The sequence below is a fragment of the Somniosus microcephalus genome, chromosome 5 (genome assembly GCF_052327205.1).
Source record: "Somniosus microcephalus isolate GS21.2 chromosome 5, FLI_Smic_1.0, whole genome shotgun sequence".
Lineage (NCBI taxonomy): Eukaryota > Metazoa > Chordata > Chondrichthyes > Squaliformes > Somniosidae > Somniosus > Somniosus microcephalus.
In genome coordinates this window covers 204,748,727-204,766,306 of record NC_140991.1, presented here as the reverse complement: position 1 = coordinate 204,766,306, position 17,580 = coordinate 204,748,727, and the positions used below count along the sequence as shown (strand labels likewise).

Sequence of the window (17,580 nt, the reverse complement as noted above, 5' to 3'; positions counted from 1 at the left end):
TCACTGCTCCTTTTCTCTTGGTTGTGTATATGTGCAGGCAAAACCTGAGCTCAGCAGAGCTGACTAAAGGGAGCCATAAACCTACATTCATAAGGGAACACACTGCTGTATCAAGTGTACGGGATTCTTACATATGTTTGTTCTCCATTTTCAAAACGCCTCACTCCACAACTAATCAGCACACATTACATGCAGCAAGGTCACAAAGGTTTAAGACAAAAGTCTGATCACAGGAGTTTTTCTGAGTGCATGTAGGTAGGGCATAGTTGTTGGATTTGGGTGTAACTGTTTATCATGAGTACTGTAGAATAATTGGAAGCGCATGCATTGTGTTGTAAGTAAATTGGCTGTGTTCATTACTGCTGTTTCTGACTCCATTTACCATTTGCTCCTCAATGTGACCTGCTATACTGTCCAGAGAGCAACAATGATACAGGAGGAGCGTAGGTAAGAGATACCATCATGCTGGTTTACAGACCAAGGGGGAAAAATTTGGTATCGACCATTTTGGGGCGCTAACATCAGCCGGCTGTAAACCTTAGCGCCCAGTGCAAATTAGTGCCGGCGACCGCAAAATTCAGCTTTAACGCCCCAGGAGGTGATTGGAGCGCTAAATCAAGCGCTATACACTTCTCTTAGGGTGCTAATGTCATGGAGCAGGGCGCTACCTCAGAGCGCTACTGAAGCTCAGGCGATGTCAATTACCTAGTACTCAGACATACTGACGTCTTCCAGTTCTTAAAGGGGAGGTTCAATCATGCTGCACAGCCTCACCCTATATCATTGCTGCTTGTGACCTGGGCCTGCAAGGAGCTGGAATCCTTCAACCATAAATCTCATGGCTGCTCAGAGGCCCAGGGAGAGAGCGCGCCGGTTCAGCGACCAGGCATTGGAGGCTTTGGTTGTGGCTGTGGAACGCCGACAGGCAGTGCTGTTCCCAGACACTGGCAGGAGGCCATTGCCACGGGAGTTCACAAGGATGTGGAGGGAGGTGGCCCAGTACGTGTCAGCCAGAAGCGTGGTCCACAGGACTCACACCCAGTGCCGCAAGAAACTCAACAACCTCACTCGGGTGGTCAGGGTGAATACATGCTTCAAAAACCTTTACATCCCAGCATCTCAACCTCACTCTGTGCACAGATGGGAGGAGCAAATCAACCGAATTTTTCCCCCTATATATTTTTTAAGTTTGTTCATATTTAATTCATGTTTACCTTATCCCCATGTGAGAGCCACAATCTTTGTTTTACTCTCTGTAACATTTTTAAAAACTAGGGATAAAATCAGCTTTTCAATTCCTGCTTCCCTGTCTGTGGGAATTCTGCATTGTGATTGGCTGCTTAGACAGCTTATTGATGTCACAGCAGAGCGCTCTAGGGATTCCCCATAATATTACACTGATCTGACTTATGCGTTGAAAAAGGCAAACTTCTCGCCACAGAGATCACGAGATCTTTGTGGGCAGCTTTCGTCGGGGCCAGCGGCGGATGTCTTTGCTTCGCCGCTGACCGCAAATTCCGGGCCAAAACCACAGACCCTGACAGGCCAGGCTAGGCATCAACAACAATTTGTATTTATATAGTGCCTTTAATGTAGTAAAAATATCCCAATGCACTGCACAGGAGTATTATAAGACAAAATTTGACACCAAGCCACATAAGGAGAAATTAGGGAAGGGGTAGATTTTAAGGAGCGTCTTAAAGGAGGAAAGAGAGGTAGAGAGGTGGAGAAGTTTGGGGAGGGAATTCCAGAGCTTAGGGCCCAGGTAACAGAAGGCACGGCCACCAATGGTTGAGTGATTATAATTAGGGATGCTCAAAAGGGCAGAATTAGAGGAGCGTGGATATCTCGGGGGGTTGTGGGGCTGGAGGAGATTACAGAAATAGGGAGGGGCGAGGCCATGAAGGGATTTGAAAACAAGGATGAGAATTTTGAAATCGAGGCGTTGCTTAACCGGGAGCCAATGTAGGTCAGTGAGCACAGTGATGCTGGGTGAACGGGACTTGGTACGAGTTAGGACACGGGCAGCTGGGTTTTGGATGATCTCAAGTTTACGTAGGGTGGAACATGGGAGGCCAGCCAGGACTGCATTGGAGTAATCAAGTCTAGAGGTAACAAAGGCTTGGATGAGGGTTTCAGCAGTGGATGAGCTGAGGCAAGGGCGGAGATGGGTGATGTTATGGAGGTGAAATTAGGCGGTCTTAGTTATGCCATGGATATGTGGTCAGAAGCTCCTTTCAGGGTCAAATATGACACCAAGGTTGCGAACAGTGTGGTTCAGTCTCAGACAGATGTTAGGGAGAGGGATGGTGTCAGTGGCTAGGGAATGGAATTTGTGGCGGGGACTGAAAACAATGGCTTCGGTCTTCCCAATATTTAATTGGAGAAGATTTCTGCTCATGTCAGTCTGACAATTTAGAGACCGTGGAGGGGCCGAGAAAAGTGGTGGTGAGGTAGAGCTGGGTGTCGTCAGAATACATGTGGAAACATACACTGTGTTTTCGGATTATGTCACCAGGGGCACCATGTAGATGAGAAATAGGAGGGGGCCAAGGATAGATCCTTGGGAGACCCCAGAGGTAATGATGTGGGAGTGGGAAGAGAAGCCATCAGGTGATTCTCTGGCTATGATTAGATAGATTAAAATGGAACCAGGTGAATGCAGTCCAACCTACCTGGACGACAGTAGAGAGGCATTGGAGGAGGATGGAGTGGTCAACCGTGTCAAAGGTTGCAGACAAGTCAAGAAGGATGAGGAGGGATAGTTTACCTTTGTCACAGTCACAAAGGATGTAATTTGTGACTTTGATGAGAGCTGTTTCGGTACTGTGGCAGGGACGGAAACCTGATTGGAGAGATTCAAACATGGAGTTGCGAGAAAGATGGGCACGGATTTGGGAGGCGACAACACGTTCAAGGGAGGCTGGAGATGGGGCGGTATTTTGCAAGGACGGAGGGGTCAAGGGTTGTTTTTTTGAGAGGGGTGATGTCGGCAAATTTGAGGGAGAGGGCGACAGTACCTGAGGAGAGAGAACCATTAACAATGACAGCTAACATGGGAGCCAAAAAAGGAAGTTGGGTGGTCTGCAGTTTGGTGGGAATAGAGTCGAGGGAGCAGGAAGTGGGTCTCATGGACAAGATGAGCGCAGAGAGGCCATGAGGGAAGATTGGAGAAAAACTGGAGAAATATGTGAGTTCAGGGCTATGACAGGGGAGAGCCTTAGAAAAAGTTTGGCCCGGTGGGCTGGGGGAAGAAAGGGAAGTGGCAGAGGCAGCTGAACGGATGGCCTCAATCTTAGAGACTGAGAAGTCCATGAGCTCCTCACACTTGTTGTCGGAGGTGAGGGTGGAGGAGACGGAGAGAGGGGTTTAACAAGATAGTTTGCAGTAGAGAATAGAAGCCGTGGTTTATCTTTGCATTCCAGAATGATTCTGGAATAGTGAGCTATTTTGGCAGATGAGAACAGGACACAATAATGCTTTATGTGGTCCAGCCAGATATGGCTGTGAATGGCTAAACCAGTTGTCCACCATATCCATTCAATTCTGTGTCCCTTGGACTTACGGGAGTAAATATGAGGGCAGTACCGGGGGAATGGCCAGGGTGAGAGAGAGTAATTGTTTTAATAGGGACTAGGGCAACAAAGATGGTGGTGAGGGAGTGGTTGAGCAGATCAGTAGCTGCAGAAATGTCATGGTGAATGGACGGTCAAAGACTGGGCAGTTGGGACTTCATAAGTGCAGTTTTAAGAGTGTAGGGAGAGAGTTTTTTCCAGGGGCGGACACGGAAGGAAGTAATGTTGGGTGGGGGGAAGGGGGATGTGGGTGGAGAGCGATACAAGGAAGTGGTCAGAGATGGCCTTATCTGTGATTGACACAATGGGAGTAGCGAGGCCACGAGAGATGGCAAGGTCGAGGGGGTGGCTGTGAATATGGGTTGGGGAGTTTACATAGAGGGAGAGACTAAGGGAGGATAAGAGGCTAGTGAACTCAGAGGAGAGATAGCATGATGAATTGAGATGGAGGTTGAAATCACCGAGGATGAGAAGTCACTCATTGCAGAGGCTGAGGGAGGAAAGCAGTGAAGATGCCTTGGTAATAAAATTTTTATGGTACTTGGGTGGGTGGTAGAGAACGAGAATTTTAAATGAGAGGTGTGAGAGGTGGAATAAAGTGAGAGGCTCAAAGGAGGAGGAAGTACCGGAGGAATAGGGGGACAGAATTTGGTGATGAGCACCACACCGCCACCATGGCGGTCTGGGCAGGGCAAGTGGTGGAAGGTATAGCCAGTATAACCAGGTGGGGAGACTTCAGTTAAGGGTAAGGTGTGATTACCCCTCAACCAAGTTTCCGTTAGGGCCATGATGTCGATGCAATCATCCACGATAAGCTCATGGATGGCAAGGGCCTTGTTTGCAAGTGAACAGACATTCTGGAGGGAGATGTGGAGCGGCTCGGTGATGGCTGACCCACTGCCAGCGTCCACAGGGTCAACACTGGGAGGGGTGAGTTGGACGGGGAGGAGAGGCAGGACCAAATGGTAAAACTTCATCTCATGCAGGACTCTGTTGGGCTCTTTTTTTGCCCTGATTTTATAGATGCTGTGATTTGCACTGCATGTTGGGTTTATTCTCAGTGGTTTATCTATTGTAGGAGCTGCTGCAAAATGACTTATTAATTCTACTAAAACTAGGGATACTGAATAGATAAACCACTTGTGAATAGCAATCATAGAATATACAGTCCCAGATTCACTCAGTGGTACCAAATAGATAAATCAATGCAGAACATTAATTACCTCAGAGCTCTATCGCTATGGGTCTACACTGCAGCCCTCAGGTATATTCTGAAATGGCACAGACTAAACACACTTTTGCATTGAGATGGTGCAGTGGTTGGTTAAACGTATAGCTTCAGGAATACAAGGATTCTCTGATACCATAACAGAACCTATCGTTAGTGTAAAGGCCAAGACCTGTAAAGTCACTACAAACAGGACAAAACCAGTGCAATTGTGACTACTGGGAGAGATAAATGTATTGTTCTCTACAAACTAGGGCCCCCAATGACCTCACAAATCATAAAAGCTTATCGTAGCCCACTTATGAAACATTTCCTGAACCCTGATACTGGGCATAAACCTGAGTCCCAGCCAGATGCCTGCTGTTATCTGTAATACATTCTGTCCACATTACGGCATGATCCACGGAAGACAAACACTTTACAATGAGATGCATTCTACAGTAAATGTCATAAAGGGCAGTATACAATTTAACATAGAACAATTAGAAGGCGAGGTCTAACAGTGTTATAACAGAGGCACAGTTAAGTACACCATTTATTGGTACTAACATTATTTGCAGTGAGGAACAATGGTTTACATTAGTCCTAAATCACTGTCCGCCTCTCAACTCTCCTCCAATCTACAACAAGACAACCAGCACCAGGTGTCATTTATAATGAATGTAAATGATCTTTGACGTGGGAAGGGACAGAAAAAGTGTTTGTGTTGGCAAAACATTTAGTTGCATCACAAAATGCAACTAAAACATATTTTTGCTTTGACGGAGCATAACAATTTGGCCCATAAATTGTACTTTCATGCAGAATTTTTTGAACTGCAATGCTGGGCAGTGACTTTTATAGTGCAGTTATATTATAGATACAGTACAACTTTTGAAGTAGTGTGAGCAGACAATACAGTGTCCTACTGGCTCATTGGCAACAATCTCTATACAGGCCAAGCAGGTCTTTTCATTTATATGAATTTAAATATATGTGTAGAGCTCCAACTGTTGGTCTCTGACTAACAGTAAAACATCTGAATATCAGCCTCAGTTTTTTACTTCCCCTAATACCCACTGATTTATGCACCATTTTCTTCTCCTTCCCTGAAGCCCGTGCCTCCTGGCTGAGGTGTGGTTCTACAAGTACCAGGCAACCTCCAACATCAATGACCATTCTATATCCTAGAAATTGGATATGGGCACGAAACGGGCAGTGTTAAGGTCTAATGATGTTAAGCTGCATCAGTTCAAAATGGTCTTGGTAGCACGCAAAATTCATGCTCAGTCTTCATTAACATGATTGTAGTGTTGATCTCAGTGCTAAAACCACTGCTCATTGGCTTACCGCTCAACAGGTGGGCCAATATTGGGTCCAGTCTAATTCCCAGTCATGTTTGGCACAGGCTTTATTCTGTACTGAAAGGGGAGGTGCATTGATGCAACAGCACCTCATTGTCAATCCACTTACAACTTCACCTGGAAGAAGATAGCAGTGGAAGCACATAGCTGAGCCTCAGCACAGGGAGAGAGCCCGCAAATTCTCAGACGTGGTTCTTGAGGCACTGGTTGTGGCCTTGGAGGGGAGGCGGGCTGTCCTCTTCCCACACACTGGCAGGAAGCCTTCGCCACACACCTCTCGAAGGCTCTGGCTGGAGATAGCGCCTATGTGACGGCCAGCACTGTGGTCCCAAGGTTGGCCATCCAGTGCCAAAAGAAGTTTAATGACCTAACACGGCAGGTCAAGGTGAGTGAAGGCTTCAGCAAATGCCATATCCCACCATCTGCACCACAAGCCTCACACACTGCTCAATGCACCACACCCCTAGCATTCACCTACCAACAATCTTTACCTATCACCACTCAGACCTCACAATCATAGCTTCACCCTCACAACCTTACCACTGCTGCAACACTCACACCCACATCTCACATCTTGCACACACTGACAGCTATTCAACTATGGAAGGCACATCACCCAAACACATTGCACTACACTCACTCACACACTTTCTCTTGCAGGCCAAGGTCATGTATAATTGGAGAGAGCAGTGGCAGACAGACAGGCAGGGGGGCAAGCTGGCATCCACGACCTCAGCCAACTGGAGGAGATGGTGCTGGGGATCTTTGGGCGGCAGATAATGGAGGCTGTGGCAACTGGCGAGGTTGAATCCCTTGGGAACAACAACAGTATGGTCATTCTTAATCCTTCTTCTCACATCCCACTTCCCCCTCATCCCTCAATCTCTCCTCACTTTCAAGCTGCCGATGCTGTATGCATGGATATCTTGTATCCCTGCCCTCCCCTCACCATAACCTGACTCTTGTGCCTTTCTGCTTTCAACTATCAAGACCAAGCACCCGAGCAGCCTGTCCCCAAGGCGATGCAGGAGAGCGAGGGGGCAGAGAAGAAGAAGACACAGCATCACTGCAGCTGTCACTCACAGACAGCAGCTCAAAAACTGGCACTGTGCTTTAGAGGCTAGAAGTAGGATCTGCACAGGATGAGGCACCAGGTATGAGGGGGCTGCAGCAAGGCCAGGGGTTAAGGGTAGCTCGGTGGCTAGCTCCCCGGAGAGCGAGTTCATGCCCGAGTTCTGCTGCACAGGACTCAGATGAGGACCTCGATGGGGCAGCCTTTAGAAGAAGGGTGAAAGGCATGCACACTGAATTACTAGGTGCAATGGCAAGCCTGCCAGAGAGCCTCTTGGCAATGTCAAGGAGCATGAAGGAGTCCGCCTCCAACATTGCATGGGGCTCTGCGCAGAGCTTGGAGCCCAAGATTTCCAGGCTGGAAATGATGGAAATCTCATGAAGAATTCGTGTCAACCCTGACATGATGTTGTATGTGATGGGCAATGTTCCGGCTGTCATTGCAGCACAGGCAGAAGCGACCCACCGTCTTAGTGCTGCAGCAGAAGCGCAGACTGCTCTCATGCAATTTCAGCTTGATGCCAGCAAAGCTCAGACCACTGTCCTGCAGTCTTAGCTTTGTGCCATCTAGTCTCAGACTGCTCTCATGAAGTCTCAGCTTGAGGCCGCCCAAGCTCACAACTGCTACCATTTTGGTTGGGTTTACCAGTGTCGACCGGGGCTTGCAGGGTGTCGCAGCAGCCCAGAAATCTGTGCACCAACAGATTGCTAGGAATGCTGAGGCGCTGTCCCGGGGGAGTGGGACAGTGGAGCAGGAAATTGCTGTCCTCTCTCAAGAGGACAGCATCCTTGTTCCCACTGCTGCCATTCCGTGAGTGTAAATATGTGTCAATTGATTTTGGATAAATTTATTAATTTATTAATTTTGTTTGGAATCTTTTGTAGTGGCTCTCAATTCAGTGTTGTGCCCAGGAGGACACGGTGATATTCTGTGACAGAAGGATGGTATGCTGGGGATGTGGTGCCCTTGCCACTGCCTATCAGCCAGCCAGCCCAGACTGCTGCCACCCATGCCAAGGTGGTGCAGTCTACAGTCGGGTCTTCTAGGGCCAGAGCTGGTCGAGGGCATCCTGCATGCCCATCTGAAGTCTCACCCACGGAAACTCAGCAGCCTTCCACCAGCCCTGCTGCAGCCACTGGGGGAGCACTTCGTAGGAGCATTAGATCAAGAAAGGACAACAGGCACTAACATACTGCACAAGGGTGATTATTTCATATTGTATGTGTAATCATATCAATTGATTTTCTATAAATTTATTAATTTATTAATTTTGTTTGGAATCTTTTGTGGTGTCTCTCATTTCACTTTTGTGCCCAGGAGGACGTGTGATATTCCGTGATAGAGGGATGGGATGATGGGGATGTGGTGAGCAATGGGGATCTGGAGTTTCATTCATTGGAATTGGAGTCTGATGAGTCATTCACCGACAGCCCGTCCGGAAGGGGGTTTGGCTGCCTGCCTCCTCCCTGCCTCCTTGTCCTCTTCCTCTTGCTCATCTTGCTCTTCCTCCTCCTCCTCTCCCTCGTCCTCCTCCTGAGATGGTCCTGCAATTCCTGGTGCTAAGTGCTGCGCCCTCATGATGGTCAAGTTGTGAAGCATGCAGCAGACCACCACGAAATGGGACACCCATTCTGGCATGTACTGGAGGGCTCGTCCCAAGCAGACAAGGCAGCGGAACCATTGCTTCAGTAGCCCGAAGGTCTGCTCGATAATGCATGGCTCTCATTATATGAGTGTGGGGCAGGAGTGGTGGGGTTGCGGAGGGGAGTCATCAGCCAGGTGCAGAGTGGATAGCCCTTGTCTCCGAGCAGCCACCCTCAAGTTTGATGTGGTGGCTGGAAGATTGCTGGCACGCCGGACTGCTGCCAGGATAGTGGGCATTGACCATCAGGATGTGTTGGGCGTGGTCGCACAACAACTGCACATTAAGTGAGTGGTAGCCTTGCGGTTACGGAACATCTCAGGATTGATATACTGTGCCTGCAAAGTCACATGGGTGCAGTCGATGTTACCCTGCACCATGGGAAAGCCCGCTATCCTGGCAAAGCCACATACGCGCTCGTCTTGCTTCTTTCTGCTCAAAGAGAAGAAAACATAGTCCCTTTCCCTGGTGTAGGGAGCCTCAGTGACCTCCCGGATAAAGCGATGGACAGAGAACCGTGAGACGTTAGCTATATCTCCTGCTGCAGTCTGGAAGGATCCGCTGGCAAAGAAATTGAGGGTCATGGTGACCTTGACTGCTACTAGGAGAGCTGTGGTCACCCTGCTCTCAGACTGCAGGTCTGATTGCAGGAGGTGGCAGAGTTCTGTGACCACCTCCTTGGTGAAGCGTAGCCTCCCAATACACTGCTCCTCGCTTAAATGGATATAAGAGAAATGCTCTCGGAAGACCCTAGGTGGGTAAAGCCTCCTGTTGAGTGCCCTTCTGGCCCTCCTCCTCCATCTTCTCGTCTTCTTTGCTGCCTCTGCTCCCCTTCCCAAAGACGCTCGAGCACAAGGGGGACTGCCAGTAGAGCCCCCATGACTGTGAGCAAGTGTTGTGAGCAGAAGCCTTTAAATAAGAATGACGGTGTTCTCCACTTGCAACAACACTCCCCGTTACCTTAGAACCTTGAAAGAAGTTAATAAAGATGCTGTAGTTCTAGAGAGTTGCACAGAGCCAGTCAAACTGCAGAAACGTGTCAGATGCAACTAGTTGCTAATGATTGCTTTAAATACTGCTGCTAGAGCCACCTTCCTGCTTGTCAATGCTTGCTCAGCTCATTGCACTTGAGGCATGCCGATTAAGTGGAGCGGCAAAGTCGAAACTTGCAGATCGGGGGTCAAATGAGTGTTGCACACTCAGTGACACCACGATCTGCATAATCTACATATCCTTAGCGAGTGTTGACATTGGCAGCGCTGCCATCGATCCGAAAATGTCCGCCACCATGGGACCCACTGGCAGTGGGCGGAAGAGCGGCACCCGCCATTTATTTGCCCGAATCTGGCGGTAACCGGGTGGTGCTAAACCCCCAAATTTTTAGGCCCTTTTCTGTAAACTTAGACAGTGTCTGTGGTCTGTTCACCAGCAGTGAGCCTGATCTGGTCCTATCTAGTATTTCACGTGCACAAACCTCCAGCAGGGAGTCAGGAGATAGTGACCAGGAGCAGAAATCCTGGCTGTTTTTTCCCTCCTAGCGTTGAAGACAGTTGTTGCACCATTGATCTGGCTAAGATCAACTAACTCAGCGCAGAACAGAGATCAAAATTTGAGCCTTACTAATCTGTATGGTCCTGCTATTCACTGGCATAATCAGGGAGCATCGTCAACTCTCATTAATAATTAGAAGTTTAAATTTAATACGTGTTCTTCAGCTGGTTATATGAAGAGTTTCAAAAGGCGAGCTTGGCATAGGTTATAGTCATAATACAGCCAGTGCAAAGATGGTGTTGTGCAACACTACCTCCTCCAGTTGGTCCCTTGACAATGTTATATTGCTCATCTTGCACCACACAATGTGAAAATTCCTTGTACCAATACAGATGTGCAATATAATTGCCCCATTGTACAGCTGCAACCAAATAATCTGGAATTATGGCAAAAGTTTAGAATTCACTTTTATACGTGAATATAGCTTCCCTCTGGCATTGTAATTCTAAAGCATTTATTTTCACTGCAGTATTTTTTTCAGAGCTACTGTATAAATAATCATTGTCAGTGAGCCCAACAGTTATTACGGACACTGGATATATGTCTTAAATGTATAATCATAGAATCACAGAATAGTATAGCACAGAACATGGCCATTCGGCCCATTGAGTCTGCACCGGTTCTTACGAAGAGCAATCCAGTTAGTGCCACTCCCCTGCTCTTTCCCCATATCTCTGCAATTTTTTCTTCTTCAAGTATTTTTCCAATTCCCTTTTGAAAGCTACTATTCAATTTGTTTCCAACACCCTATCAGGCAGTGCATTCCAAATCCTAACCACTCGTTGTATAAAACATTTTTTCCTCATGTTGCCTCTGGTTCTTGTGTCAATCACCTTAAATCTGTGGCCTCTGGATATCGACTCTTCAGCCATTGGAAACAATTTCTCGTTATTTACTCTATCTAAATCCAGCATGATTTTGAACACCTCTATCAAATCTCCTCTTAACTTTCTCTACTCTAAGGAGAACAACCCCAACTTCTCCAGTCTATCCACGTAACTGTAATCCCTCATCCCTGGTACCATTCTAGTAAATCTCTTCTGTACCCTCCCTAGGCTTCACATCCTTCCTATAGTGTGGACACAATTGGACACAATACTTGAGCTGGGGCCAATCTAATGTTGATATAGGTTTAACTTCCTTGCTTTTGTACTCTATCCCTCTATTTATAAAGCCCAGGATCCCATATGCTTCATTAACTGCTTTGTTAACCTGTCCTGTCACCGTCAAAGATGTGTACATAAACTCCCCCAGGTCTCTCTGTTCTTGCACCCCCTTTAAAATTGTACCATTTAATGTGTGTCTGGTCTTTCCTCATTCTTCCTACCTAATAATACAATGAACTGGATTGAAAATAAATGATACATTACTGCTGATTATACTTTATTATTACTCTGTACAAATGATAAACAAAGCACATATATTATTGTTGTATAAAAGTTATTTTGTTTGTATTCTTTGGTGTAACCTGCTCTCCTTATATCCCTATTTGTGTTCGGTGCATGTTCCTCGGAAGTAGACTGGCCAACAACAGCGACTTTGTATTTTCTGGATTAAATTTAACATGAACTGATATCTCGTGTTAAACAAAAAACGACAAAACCCTGCACGGGATGAATGCTTAATAATTTCTGACAGCAAATTCTAACTTTAAAATAAAACGGACTTCACACTCTGAAGCGTTAAAGGAGCGATATTATTATTATATAAGTACCGTCTGTTGCACAATAGTTCCTTCCTAAATGTTATTCTCGCTAAATTGATCCTTTGACATCTAACTTCTGAGATGCTGTGCTCAATAACTCGAACATGCTCATTATGGTCTGACTTTGGTGTTCCCAAGGCAACAAACGCAAACAATTAGAAATAGTTTCCCATAAATTCTTGCTGGCTGAACAAGTTATTTCAGGAGGCCTGACTGAATATGTGATATGTACGGAGCCAGCTGATGTTTACCCTCTCACATCCGATTGGAGTCCTATAGCAATAAGGAAGAGACCCGTTGTATTTTTAGAAAGAAGATTTACGTTTGGACCGTGTTCTCTCTCCTAGTGGACCGACCGAAATAGAATGAACGTGAAGACATGCGGCCAGCTTACAACATTAGAAATCTAACACTGGACCAAGAAAACCTCGTAACATCCTGATCCAGGTCAGGTCGTTAATCCGGTGGGATAAGACCTCACCGCATTGAGAAGAACAATCTGCAGCCGAATCCGGATTGTCGGTTTCACTCAGTCACACACACTGCCGATCACATGCATTTTATACTGAGCAAGGGGGGAGGAAAAGGGGTTCTATCACTTAATCTGTTATACCTGCTTGTAATGTGAAAGCGTTGTCCAAGAAGGTGGATTCAGCCAACACATGGCAGAAAAAGAGCTGGAGGAAAAGTCCGAAGGCGATCGGGAACATCCCGGCTCGGCGACAATTCAAACTTGACGCTGGCGACGCTGTTGCCTTTTGGAGAAGAATGCCAATCATTTCCCATTAAATCTTCTCCTTACCGCACACCGGCTATATTTAACCAGAAAGTACATCAGCTGCTTTTACAACACAAGCCCCATCGCGCACATTAGACACTGGCATCGCACATTACTGCTAGAACCTGATCAATATCCCGAACGATCAGACAGTATAGAGATTTAAACACACACACACACCAGGAGAGTGCATTCATGGACCGGGTTTCACCGCCCACAGACGATTACTGAGGACACTGATCATGTCAAAATCGGATGGGGCCTTTGAAATTACAAACGGCAATAGCTTTATTTTTCATTTCATGCCTTCCAATAATATAATTCCCCCTCCCTCCCCACCTTCTGAAGGTTTCGATGAATTATTTTTAAATGCTTGTATAAAATCATTTCCTGCTCCTGTGAACCGATACCAACAAGGTGAAATATTGCATATGTGTCAGTTCTTCTCACCGAAATAAGAATTACCTCATCATTATCGCGAATTTGAAAGGAGAAGCGATTTTATTCTTAAAACCACCAAGTAACGTACAAGAAAAGTAATGCAGATCAAACACCACCGCTATTAATCCTAACCCCACTATTGACATCACCAATAATGTGATCACCCTATTAATGTAACCCCAATAATGTCATCACCCCATTAATGTAACCCCAATAATGTCATCGCCCTATTAATGTAACCCCAATAATGTCATCGCCCTATTAATGTAACCCCAACAATGTCATCGCCCTATTAATGTAACCCCAACAATGTCATCGCCCTATTAATGTAACCCCAACAATGTCATCGCCCTATTAATGTAACCCCAATAATGTCATCACCCCATTAATGTAACCCCAATAATGTCATCACCCTATTAATGTAACCCCAACAATGAAATCACCCCATTAATGTAACCCCAATAATGTCATCGCCCTATTAATGTAACCCCAATAATGTCATCACCCTATTAATGTAACCCCAATAATGTCATCACCCTATTAATGTAACCCCAATAATGTCATCGCCCTATTAATGTAACCCCAATAATGTCATCACCCTATTAATGTAACCCCAATAATGTCATCGCCCTATTAATGTAACCCCAACAATGAAATCACCCCATTAATGTAACCCCAATAATGTCATCGCCCTATTAATGTAACCCCAATAATGTCATCACCCTATTAATGTAACCCCAACAATGAAATCACCCCATTAATGTAACCCCAATAATGGCATCACCCCATTAATGTAACCCCAATAATGGCATCACCCCATATTAATATAACCCCAATAATGCCATCACCCCATTAATGTAACCCCAATAATGTCACCACCCCATTAATGTAACCCCAATAATGTCATCGCCCTATTAATGTAACCCCAATAATGCCATCACCCCATTAATGTAACCCCAATAATGTCACCACCCCATTAATGTAACCCCAATAATGTCATCGCCCTATTAATGTAACCCCAATAATGGCATCACCCCATTAATGTAACCCCAATAATGTCACCACCCCATTAATGTAACCCCAATAATGTCACCACCCCATTAATGTAACCCCAATAATGTCACCACCCCATTAATGTAACCCCAATAATGTCATCGCCCTATTAATGTAACCCCAACAATGTCACCACCCCATTAATGTAACCTCAATAATGTCACCACCCCATTAATGTAACCCCAATAATGAGACCACCCCATTAATGTAACCCCAATAATGAGACCACCCCATTAATGTAACCCCAATAATGTCACCACCCCATTAATGTAACGCAATAATGAGACCACCCCATTAATGTAACCCCAACAATGAAATCACCCCATTAATGTAACCCAATAATGAGACCACCCCATTAATGTAACCCCAACAATGAAATCACCCCATTAATGTAACCCCAATAATGAGATCACCCCATTAATGTAACCCCAATAATGTCACCACCCCATTAATGTAACCCCAATAATGTCACCACCCCATTAATGTAACCCCAATAATGTCACCACCCCATTAATGTAACCCCAATAATGAGACCACCCCATTAATGTAACCCCAACAATGAAATCACCCCATTAATGTAACCCAATAATGAGACCACCCCATTAATGTAACCCCAACAATGAAATCACCCCATTAATGTAACCCAATAATGAGACCACCCCATTAATGTAACCCCAACAATGAAATCACCCCATTAATGTAACCCCAATAATGAGATCACCCCATTAATGTAACCCCAATAATGTCACCACCCCATTAATGTAACCCCAATAATGTCACCACCCCATTAATGTAACCCCAATAATGTCACCACCCCATTAATGTAACCCCAATAATGAGACCACCCCATTAATGTAACCCCAACAATGAAATCACCCCATTAATGTAACCCAATAATGAGACCACCCCATTAATGTAACCCCAACAATGAAATCACCCCATTAATGTAACCCCAATAATGTCACCACCCCATTAATGTAACCCCAATAATGTCACCACCCCATTAATGTAACCCCAATAATGAGACCACCCCATTAATGTAACCCCAACAATGAAATCACCCCATTAATGTAACCCAATAATGAGACCACCCCATTAATGTAACCCCAACAATGAAATCACCCCATTAATGTAACCCCAATAATGAGATTACCCCATTAATGTAACCCCAATAATGTCACCACCCCATTAATGTAACCCCAATAATGTCACCACCCCATTAATGTAACCCCAATAATGTAATTGACGTAATAAAACTCACTACGCACTTGGTTTGAGTATAAAGCTAGGCTTTAATCAACTTGTTTCAAAACATGAAGGTCTAGTTGTACTTCACTAGTTCCTATCTTACAAAATGTCCCCGGGCAAGCTGGGCCCACGCCCGAGTATTTATACTCCTTGGACGGTGCCACCAGCTGGCCGTCCAGTGTTATTTCATGAGTCGTTTCTTCATGATGATGAGATTGATAACATTCTTCCTGCCTAAAATATTTGGAAGTCTGACGACTTCCTCCTAATGGATTAGGCGGACCACGAATAGCCGCAGTCTTTTAGATCTTTGTTTATGGCTGGAAGGCACGTCTACGTGTCTTGGTCTCTGGGCCGCTTGATCCGTACTGGTAGATCGACAGGGCCCGTGTCGCCTTGATCGACCTGAGGGAGACTGGGGAGATCGCGACTCCGGGTACGGGTCCCCATAGGTGCAGAGCTGGATTCATCTTGTTTGATAGCCTGGGATTGACCGGCGTCCTGGATTCGGGTGGCCATCCCACGGGGAGTGCTCGAATCCTGAGTGGATCCGGTGGGGTAGCCGGCCGATCTCTTGATGTCCCAGGTAGGGCACCATCTTCAAAGGAGCGCAGAGTGTCGGCATCATTACCATGGGTTCCTTTATCAGTTGGGTCCGTGGGACTGGTTGGACAGGGAGCCAGATCTCAGAGCGAAACGGTGGACTCCCGGCCATCAGGGTACCACATGTGCGCGTACGTAGGATTAACGTCTGTGAGTTCCACCTCATTGAAAAGGGGATCGTTTTTGGAAGATCGGACGAATCTACGGAGCAGCACGGGGCCGGGAGCTGCCAACCATGACAGTAGGGACATCCCATGAGTGGAGCGACGCTGGAACCTGAAGAATTGCTTGTGAGGCGTGACATTGGTGGACGTAGAAAGAAGAGACCTGATGGAATGCAACACATCAGGGAGCATTGTTTCCCACTGCTGGTCTGGTAGGTTGCATGACTTCAGTGCAAGATGAACAGCGTTCCAAATGATAGCGTTGTATCTCTTAACCTGTCCGTTACCGATGGGATGGTACGGTGTCATTTTACTTGTGGTGATTCCCCGTTGGGAAAGATCACTTTTGAGTTCGCTTGACATGAAGGAGGGACCCCGATCAGAGTGGATGAAATTGGCCGTACCGCAAAGGGAAAAGACTTGATCAAGGCATTTGATCACTGTGGAAGTAAGCATATTCGGACAGGGGAAAGCAAAGGGAAAGCGTCAATATTCGTCCACCATAGTAAGTAGGTGTTTCGCGTTGAGGAAGGCAATGGCCCTTTAAAGTCAATGCTGAGTCGCTGCATAGGCTGCATAGCGTGCATGAGTGAGCCATCCGATGGACGGAAGAATTGCGGTTTTAATTCCGCACAAATTCTACAGGAGGAGCATGTTCTTTTCACATCTTCCGTGGAAAATGGGAGATTTTTAGATCGCACAAAGTGCAACATATGGGTGAAGCCAGGATGGCGTAAGTCAGTATGAAGATCCGCAAGAGTCGAAGTTGACATAGAAGAGCAGAATGCCAGCGTGAGGGTATCTGGGGCCACATTCTCTTTGCCGGGTCGATAATGTATGGTATATCCAAAGGCGGCCAATTCCATCCTCCAGAGTTGTATTTTGTTATTCTTGATCTTAGTGCGTTTCCAGTTATCCAGCATAAAGGCCACGGAGCGCTGATCGGTTATAAGTGTGAAATGGTGACGAGCAAGAAAATGACTCCATTTACGTGCAGCTTCGATGATGGCCGCAGCCTCCTTCTCGACAGGAGGATAATGGAGCTCGCTACCCTGCAAAGTTCTGGACAGAAATGCAACGGGTCAACCACCTTGATTCAAGGTAGCAGAGATCGCCACCTCCGATGCATCGCACTCGACCACGAAAGGAAGATTTTCATCAATGGAACGAAGCGTGG

The 17,580-nt window shown here is 46.2% G+C and overlaps 1 protein-coding gene across 2 annotated transcripts in view; it reads right to left on the bottom strand.

The window, feature by feature from the left end:
• Nucleotides 1-17,580, bottom strand: part of colq (collagen-like tail subunit (single strand of homotrimer) of asymmetric acetylcholinesterase) — a 223,836-nt gene that overhangs the window by 182,017 nt on the left and 24,239 nt on the right. The window contains exon 2 of one of the 2 annotated variants that reach the window (XM_085988586.1): nucleotides 12,730-12,928. In XM_085988586.1, coding sequence (XP_085844712.1) covers nucleotides 12,730-12,895 — 166 coding nt within the window. In that variant the 5' untranslated portion in view covers nucleotides 12,896-12,928. Of the gene's footprint in view, nucleotides 1-12,729; nucleotides 13,104-17,580 lie in introns of those variants that run through there. The other variant, XM_085988587.1, reaches the window with a different exon arrangement.